The sequence below is a fragment of the Mus caroli genome, chromosome 14 (assembly GCF_900094665.2).
Source record: "Mus caroli chromosome 14, CAROLI_EIJ_v1.1, whole genome shotgun sequence".
NCBI lineage: Eukaryota > Metazoa > Chordata > Mammalia > Rodentia > Muridae > Mus > Mus caroli.
Window position 1 is genome coordinate 111,243,357 of NC_034583.1, and position 9,340 is coordinate 111,252,696.

The 9,340-nt window shown below is 40.0% G+C and overlaps 1 protein-coding gene across 2 annotated transcripts in view; it reads left to right on the plus strand.

Moving 5' to 3' along the window:
• Nucleotides 1-8,210, plus strand: part of Tm9sf2 (transmembrane 9 superfamily member 2) — a 50,884-nt gene extending 42,674 nt beyond the window's left edge. For both annotated transcript variants that reach the window (XM_021181309.2, XM_029468790.1), the window contains exons 15-17: nucleotides 626-737; nucleotides 4,018-4,189; nucleotides 7,540-8,210. In XM_021181309.2, coding sequence (XP_021036968.1) covers nucleotides 626-737; nucleotides 4,018-4,189; nucleotides 7,540-7,607 — 352 coding nt within the window. In that variant the 3' untranslated portion in view covers nucleotides 7,608-8,210. The remainder of the gene's footprint in view (nucleotides 1-625; nucleotides 738-4,017; nucleotides 4,190-7,539) is intronic.
• The last annotated feature ends 1,130 nt before the right edge of the window (nucleotides 8,211-9,340 follow it).

Below are 9,340 nucleotides of genomic sequence, written 5' to 3' on the forward strand. Positions count from 1 at the left end.
ACTCACAGAGATCCTCTGCCTTCCAAGTGACAAGTAAAAAAAAAAAAAAAAAAAAAAAAAGTATGTGCCACCACACTAGGAAGAATTGTTGTAGTTTGAGCCTCTCTGTTGTATTGTGTTTAAGTAGGGGTGGGTAGTTTGTTATAATCACCTTCAGTCCTATGGACATGTACTACAGTTGTGCCAAGATCTCAGGTAGCTTGAACTTGGAATAATTATGAGCTTTGTAAACGTTTAGAATATCTTTCTTCCCCAGTTACTTTAGTAGTTTTCCAAATTCTAAAACCTTATACACTAATTTGGTTTCTTTCCTACTTTAAACTGGCTTTCCATTGTGTTTTTTTTTTTTTTTAACACTTCTGACTCACTAGCAGGTAAACAGGGTTGCTATATTTACCTGAATAGTAATTTCAGGGTCTACCTCAACAGGAGGCTAAAATGTGACGGCAGCGCCACCTTATCCTTCCTTGTCTCAACCTTCTTCGTCATCAAAAAAAATTACTTTGTTTGATTTGTTGAGAGAGGAAAAAAAGAAAATCCTTCCTAGTTGACAGCAGAATGAACAATATGTCATTTATTGTGTCGAAATATTTTTATCACTGTGTCCCGACATGTTTGATTACAGGTCCCACCAGATGTATTACATGTTTGGCTTCCTGTTTCTGGTGTTTATCATTTTGGTTATTACCTGTTCGGAAGCAACTATACTTCTTTGCTATTTTCACCTATGTGCAGAGGTATGTATTAGCAGTGTTCAATGTTAATTTATAGGTAGTATTATAACTTTGGTATTTTTCTACATATATGTTTATTATCAAAGAAATTGACTTTTATCCACAGTCAAAAGACTGTTTTAAAATTATTTTATTTGTTTACATTCCAGTCATTGCTCCCTCCCTCCCTCCCGATCCCCACCCCCACCCCCTGTTCCTCATCCCATCCAAAGGAAGACTTCTTTAGGATTGAATCAGGGTCATAGTCTTGTTCACTGTGTTTATTTAAAGATTATCAGTGACGATTCTAGAATGCTCATTTCCCAAAAATAGTATATTGTACTGAATTTTCACTGCTTTTTATGACTGATTTGAAATTAATATTCTTATAGGTATTTCTAGGTTATAAAAAGTTGGTAAAAATAGATAGTTGGGGACTGGAAAGATGGCCCAGTGGGATGTTATGTCCTCTTCTGGCCTCCGTAGACACCTGCACACAGGTGGAAAAGATTCAGACAGGTCGGCGCACACACACACACACACACACACACACACACACACACACAATCTCTAAAAAAGGTAAGCAAAGTTCATCGAAAAGTTTCAATGGTTGCATTGCAATGAGTTATAGTTTATGGCAACGCCACAGTGATAACATCGCTGTACCAGAGATGGAGTGTCCAGACGCCTTTTGACATTGCAGCTCTGTGTCATGACCAAAGCTCAAGAACCATCGTTTCAGTTCCTCATATTGTCTCCCCTCTTGAGTCTACCATTTTATAAAGGGCTGCAGGTGTGACTATCCTTGTAGCTCACAGCCACAGCTTTGACGTGCCTGTCGGATCATCAAGTCTATTCTTTCTTCTCTACAGATAAAATCTGTGAGACTGAGTTGGTTTTCTGCTTTATTTGGGGGGTTTTGTTTTTGCTGCTCTTGTTTGCTTTTTGGATTTGGTTTTATTTTACATTTAAGTTAAATTTACACTTTAAAGTTAAAAAAAATGACTGTCACTTAGCATGTTTTGTGCAACTCTCTTGTCTGATTCTGAAATAATTTCACTCTCTCCTCATAGAAACCCCATAAGCAGTGACTGTCTGTTTCCCTTTTTCCCTGACCCTGACAAGCCTTAGTCTGCTTTCTGTCTTTAAAAGAGAGGAGCGCATGGTAGCATGTGTCTGTGATCCCAGAACTCAGAGGTTGAGGCAGGAGGAGTCAAGAGTTGAAAGCCAGCCTGAGCTACAAAGTGAGATCTCTTTAAGCAGAAAAGATTCTGGAGCCATAGAGATGGCTCAGCCTGACAACTTGCGTTCAGTTCCTGAAACACCAGTCGTTACTTGGAAAAGCAAACCCACTCCACACCGTTGTCCTCTGATCTCTACACATGTGCTTTAGCACATCCAAGTCCCCACACACAACCAGACATGTGCAGTAATTATACATGAATTTAAAAAATAATAATAAAAAGCATAGGATATACTTTTAAGGGTTCTACTGTAGCATATTTCAGTGCTTTTGTGATGGGATAATATTTTGTTGTGTGTGTGTGATATTCATGCATACATTTATCCACTGGTGGGCATGTGAGTCTTTTCTACCCGTGGCTGTTATGATGCTTCTGTGAATACCCACCAAGTGTTTAAATAAGTTTTAGTTCCTTTTGGATGCTCTTTTGAGTTGCTTTTGATTCTTTGCTTCAAGTCCTGAGGGCTGCATTTTATGTTTCCACCAGCAATGTACACTTTTTTGTTCTCTAAATCTTCATCAGCTCTTATTTCTCTGTCTCCTTGGCTCCTTGCTGAGGCTGTGTAGTGATCATGTAGTGCTAGCTCACTTTGATCTGTGTGTTTAGTGACTGATGGTATTGAGCATCTTACATAGGGAACACTTTGTCTTTGGTAACTGTTTTTAAATCGGACTGGTTGTCTTGTATATGTTCTGGACACGAGGCCTTTTTTCTGATAGTGTCTTCCATACAGTACTACTACTCACTTTCCTGATTTCCTTCCCAGAGCAGCCGTTAGTTTTCCAGGTTAGCTCACCTGATGTTTGCAGATACATGTTCATGCCTTCTGTCACTCCGCAGCCTAATCCCTGGACAAGGCTAGTCTGAACTCTGAGGACTAGAGCTTAGCCTGTGCCAGCTGAGCCCTGGACCTCTTCACACTGTTGATAGTGTCTGCATTGGTCCAGGTTCTTGTGGAGAATGCTAGCATCTTATTTGTTAAGTTTTCTGACTCACAGACGAAGTATGTCTTCTCTGTCTGTGTAGGTTTCTGTCTTTTGTCTCGATGTTTACACTTTTTGTCATGTAAATGTTTCAGATCATTGGCAAAAACGTACTTAGGTATTTTTGTGTCCCCTTTGAGTTTGTCCTTGGTTGGTATATAGAAACACACCTGGGCTGGACTGTCGCTCTGACATAGAGTGTGCACCTAGTATGTAGAAGCCCTGGCTGGATTCAGTTGTCAGTACCACACACACATGTGCATTCTTGCCCTTGCCTGGTTTTGTGTGTAAGTGTTAATTCTCTAAAACATGGATGGACTCATCAGTTAGCTACAGTAGGGTTTTATTTATGTATGTTTTTTTCCTGATCTTGTTTTGCTTATTTTGTTTATGGTGGTTTTGCTTTTTGCTTTTTGGCATTATCTCACTATAGCCCAGGCTAGCCTGGATGCACCACATAGTGAAGCTGTCCTTAGCCTCCTAGGTGTTGGGATTATAGATGTACTCAGCTGCTTGCTTTTTAAAGTATGGTATTTTTTTCACATATTCCCAAATTGTAGCAGAGATTGGGAAGTTTCCTCTTTCTTTTTTTAAAAAAGATGTTCTGCTGTGCTAAAATCCACTTTATGTAAAAGGCAAGAATAGCTGTGTCTTAATCACCTACCTCGTTGAAATTATATGAGTCGTAATTGGAAATAAATCCCAACCAGGCCTTGATAGAAAATTGCTGTCATGTGGAGTTGACTGAACTTTAATACAGTGAATATTAATTTTGAATCATCTAAGGGTTCTGTATATTGCTTTTCCTTCAGAACCATAACCTTTCAAGTATAGTCTGATCTTTTATTATTAATCATAAATTATTGAATATTTTCTCACAGATGTTTAGTCAGATTTTAGGTAGCTATGCAACAAATAGAAGTGTGCCTCTTAGCACCTTGAATGAAGTGGGAAATGCAGCGTTCAGTTGGCCAGCACCTAGAACTGTGCAGAAATGAAGTTGGAGCTTCTGGGTGATGACTCAGCTCCGTGCTGCCGGCATCAGGAAGTAACTCTGGCCCTGTCCTTCCCCTCCAGGATTACCATTGGCAGTGGCGGTCCTTCCTCACCAGCGGCTTCACAGCTGTTTACTTCCTGATATACGCCATACACTACTTCTTCTCCAAACTGCAGATCACGGGGACAGCAAGTACAATCCTGTACTTCGGTTACACTATGATAATGGTTTTGATCTTCTTCCTTTTTACAGGTAAGATGCAAATGATTCCCGGTAAGTTTTCCATAAATGTATTTTTCCTTTATGAATGTTTCTGCTACCCACTGCCCCTTTATGGAATCATCAGCCCAGCTCAGCATTATTTGTTATGTTGCGGCTTAGGTGAAAGTGAAAATGCAAAAAACGGAATCAAAGTCACACATCAGAACAGCTTAGCTGTGTGTCTTGGTGCCCTGTGAGGCTGCTGCGTGACCGGTAGAGCAGCAGTGCTCTCCGTGTAAGAGGGCGCTTTGCTCTGTAGAAGGGATCTGGCTATGGGCTTTTTTTATCCAAATGAGCTGAGCCTATGTGTGCTTGAGAATTCCAAACCAACCCCCTTTTTATTTAAAGCCAATTTGTTTACATAGCAGAAATAACTCCCTGTAATCTAAGGAAAGGCCCCTTTCAGAATGGGTGCAGTGTGTTTCGTAGGCTCCAGGGCAGTGATGAATGCGTCTGTTGTCATCATTTGGTCTGTGACATGAAGCCTGGCCTCTCTCAAGCCTTTTCCTGATCCAAAAGGTGATCTTGAGCCCTTCCACCAGCACACAGCCCACACATAACCAGTTCTCAACACATTCCAGTGTAAGGATGCACATATCACATTAATAACCTCCCAGATCTGTCCCCAATACTGTGTGTAGATGTAGAAAATCTTGAGTACTTTTTTTGTGTATTACATTTAAAATAATGATGAAAACCAGAAGGGATATGAAGCAGAAGCTGCTCACAGGGGCACATGGGTCCTTGAGTGTATGGGTCTGTACCTTACATGTTGGGCATTTCCTAAGGAACATAGTTTGTTAAACAGGTTTGCAATGGTTTACAGTGTCACAGTGCGCTGGCAGTTTTGCGGTGTGTACACTGCTCCTGCAGGGCAGAGTCGGAATTGACGCTTACTAAGCGCAAGAGTGGGTTAAGCTTTTCCACTGGAGGACATTTCCGTGCCCCCTGCTTTACAGCTTTAAGATGGGTATACAAATTAAACACTTGCTGATTAATAATAAGGAACATTATTTTAAAATAATTGTTTGGTGTATAATTTAACCATTTATTAAAGATTAAACAACTTTGCAGAGACCAGAAAGAGTGCTCTGTGGTTAAAAAGCACGTACTACTCCTCAGAGGACCTGAGTTTAGATCCTGGAACCCATGTTAGGTGACTCACAACCACCTGCAATTGTAGCTCCGACTTACTTCCCCTGTGTCATAGGGCATCTGTGCATGCCCATGCATGAACACGTGATCTTAAAAATAATAAAATGGAATCTTTAAAGAAAATTTGATTGACTAGATGTGCTTGTTTGTCTAACATGCTGTAATCCTAAGATCCACCTACATGATATATGATGAGAAATAATGGTTAGAAAAGAGTAAAGGTCTTTGTTTCCACAATGAAATAACTGTTACATACATTAAAGGCACTGTAGTTCATGCCTGCTGGAATCTGGAATCTGAGCTGGGTATCTGAGGCAGTGTTGACTGGTGGTCTGTGGCATGTGTGATGCTGTGAGCATGCTCTGTGTTCAAGGCTGCGGTGAGTGTGGTCCAGCACAGATGAGTGCTGCTGGAACAGCTCAGATTCATCACGTGTTGATCCTGAAGTAATTGTTCGTTACACATTATTGTTGCCAGAATTTTTCACACTGCCATTTCAATTGCACTATTCCACATAGAAGTTGTTCTCAACATTCCTAATGCTGTGACCCCTTAATACAGTCCTCATGTTACGATGATCCTCAACCATACAAGTATTTCATAGCTACTTCATAACTAATTTTTCTGTTATGAATATCTGATATGTAGGATATCTCATGTGACCCAAAGAAGTCACAATTCATAGGTTTAGAACCACTGCTGTATAGTCACAGCTGTTAAAGAGCTTTTGTTGTGGCTGGTGAAGTACCTCAGGTTAGAAACCCTTGGGCTCAGACCTGACAGCCTAAGTCCGATCCTCAGAACCAGTGAGGAAGGAGAAAACTCACTCTGCTCTCTGTTAAACACCCACACACAAGGTCACAATAGACAAAATCGATTGGATTTTGGCCACACTTCTTTTTTTTTTTTTTTTTTAAAGATTTTATTTATTTATTTATTTATTTATTTATTATATGTAAGTACACTGTCACTGTCTTCAGACACTCCAGAAGAGGGAGTCAGATTTCATTACAGATGGTTGTGAGCCACCATGTGGTTGCTGGGATTTGAACTCTGGACCTTTGGAAGAGTAGTCGGGTGCTCTTACCCACTGAGCCATCTCACCAGCCCCCTTGGCCACACTTCTGACAAGACTCATTGAGCTTTGCGAGGCTGATGAAGGTAGCTTAAAATGAAGGCACATGGTTTCCATGTAGCAGACTAGTGGTGACATCTCTCTAATGTGGTTGGTTGATCAGGAAATGGATTTGGAGTGGGGTAGTGGTACAGGCCTATAATTCTATCTACTTAGAAGTTCAGGACCCACCTGGATAACTTAGCAAGACTGTTAGGGAAAAAAAGGCTGTGTGTGTGTGTGTGTGTGTGTGTGTGTGTGTGTGTGTAGCTGAGAGTGCAGCCGAGTGGTAGAGTACGTGCTTGCTTATTTCACAGGCTGTCTTCAAGCCCACTTCAACCACAAAAGAAGCAGTGGACTTAGACATGTGGTTAACTTTTCACCATGCACAGTGTTACGGCCGAGTGCTGTGTGCTGGGCGCTTTGTTCTTACCCTGCTTGCATCACTTGCATATATTGCAGAAGCTTCTGGGTTCTCTTACTACACATTGAATACCACTAATTTTTAGCAACTATAGTTTGAAATATCCATCTAATTATCCTGTCAGTCTGTCTGGCAGAAAAATGGTAGCAGTTCCATTTTGTGATTGAAAAAAAAAAATCTTAAATGGGAATCACAGTGTGGACATGCTTTCATTTTTTAACTCAGTGATGCACGTAAGCGAAAAGACCCAAGCAGTGGTGGCACACGCATGCCCTTGATCCTAGCACTCAGGAGGGAGAGGCGGGCTGATCTATAGAGTGAGATCCAGGATAGCCAGGGCTGCACAGAGAAACCCTGTCTCAAAAAAAAAAAAAAACAAAAACAACGGAGGGGGGGTGTTAGATAATGTGTACTATGGAAAATTTGGATAATCTTATAAGAAATTCTAATTGTTTTTGTAAGGAATTTAAGTGGTTTTATATTCTTCAAAACAGCTCACAGAGCTGTATTACATTTCTGTCTCACAAGAGTTTAAAAGAACTTTTAAAAGTTCTTTTTAAAAGAACTGGTCATTTTACACGTGGGTTTGGTTTTTTTGTTTTGTTTTTAATGTAAAGTGATGATGAACCTGTGTGTTTTCTTTTCTAGGAACAATTGGCTTCTTTGCATGCTTTTGGTTTGTTACCAAAATATACAGTGTGGTGAAAGTTGACTGAAGAAGCCCAGTGTGTCCAGTTAAAACAGAAATAAACTAAAGCTTCATCCACAAAGACCTGTTTTGTGACTACCTTGAGTTTTCTCAGACTTATTGGCCTAGTAATTCTTCAGAAACAACATACTTCCCATGCGCCTGTACCTACAAGATGTGTTTCAACACTAAAGCATTTGTATTGTGATTGGATTAAGTATATATTCAGTTGTTCTCAGTGAAGAGCAGATTTAAATATTATGTGCATTTGTAAATACGATAGCTATAAACTTTTCAATACTTCTAATGGCAGATTATAGGAGGCCATAATACTGATGAAAGACTGGACAGTTGATTGTAAATAGGATTTTCTAGACTCGGTAGGTGGAAAGAATTATTTTTCTTTGAAGGAAATAACTTTTTATCATGGTAATTTTGAAGGATGATTCCTATGACATGTTCACTGGGGGGAATGTGGCTTTTAAAAATCTTGTATTGGTTATAATTGTTCATATCTTCTTACTTTTCTGTGTTGACTTCATTATTCCCATGGTATTGGCCTTTTAAACTATGTGCCTCTGAGTCTTTGAATTTATAAATTTGTTATCTTAATAAATATTGTAAAAATGTCTTCATTGTATCACTCCCTGCATATTTAAGAAAACTCTGTGAATATAAATGTGCTGGCCACGGTACTATCTTATCAGATGATATTGAATACTGTGCATACACACTTCCTGTTTCCTGGCCACTGTACTATTTTATCAGATGATATTGAATACTGTGGATACACACTTCTTATTTCCACTTAAGTGAAACTTTTGGGCTTTGTCAAGTCTGAATTTTCACTCTGAAGGAATGATAAAAATTGGAGTCATGCCTGTCTGGTCAGATAAATGACACATTTAGAACTTAAATGCAGGCCTTATATTGTTACTATTAAAAATTTACATTGTAGACTTTCCAAAGTGTAGTAATTTTTTAAGTCATCAGGATATAGGAGCACACCTTTGTAATACCTCTAATTTGGAAGGTGAGGCGTAAGGATGATGTTTGTCCCTCTGGGCTGCACAGTGAATTGGAGGCCCCCCTGGATTACAGACTCAACCCTGTCCTTGCACACAGCATGGGTTAGGCTCTCTGGTCTGCACATTAGCATTTGTTACCTCATGATTGCAGTGGGTTTCACAGATAATTCTTGTCCTAGATGAGGAGCTCGCTAATCACTTTCTTACATCTGGCAAGTTTGAACCAGTTCACATGGAAAGCTGACAAATGACGGTGGTGTCAGACAGATCTTCATCAAAACGCCTTTTATTGATGGCTTCACTTTTACCTGCTTACAAGAAAAGATCAGACACTTCCTTTAAACTGAGCTAAGATCTCCTCACATTGAAGAGATTTTCCACAACAGTTGGGCCAGGTGCACATTTGAATCCCAGCCTGGGAAAGTGAGGCACGGAACACTGGAGACAGGCTGGTCAGGGTTACTAATGTACAGTATGTATATTGAGACCCTGTCTCACAACCAAGCAGCCTGCTGGTTTTGAGGCTCAGTGAAGCTTTAGTGTACTTAAGAGTTCTCAGTACTGCTCTCTTCTTTGCACTGTAACTGGTGGTACCTTTGAATAGGCCGGTTGACCAAACCTGGCCTGATCTGCAAGCTCTCCATTTAGAAGCCAGGTTGATCTTATTGGTCCAAAGTTTGCTTCAGCTTTGCTACAGTGAACAATCAGGATTCAATACAGTTGATTAGCTGTT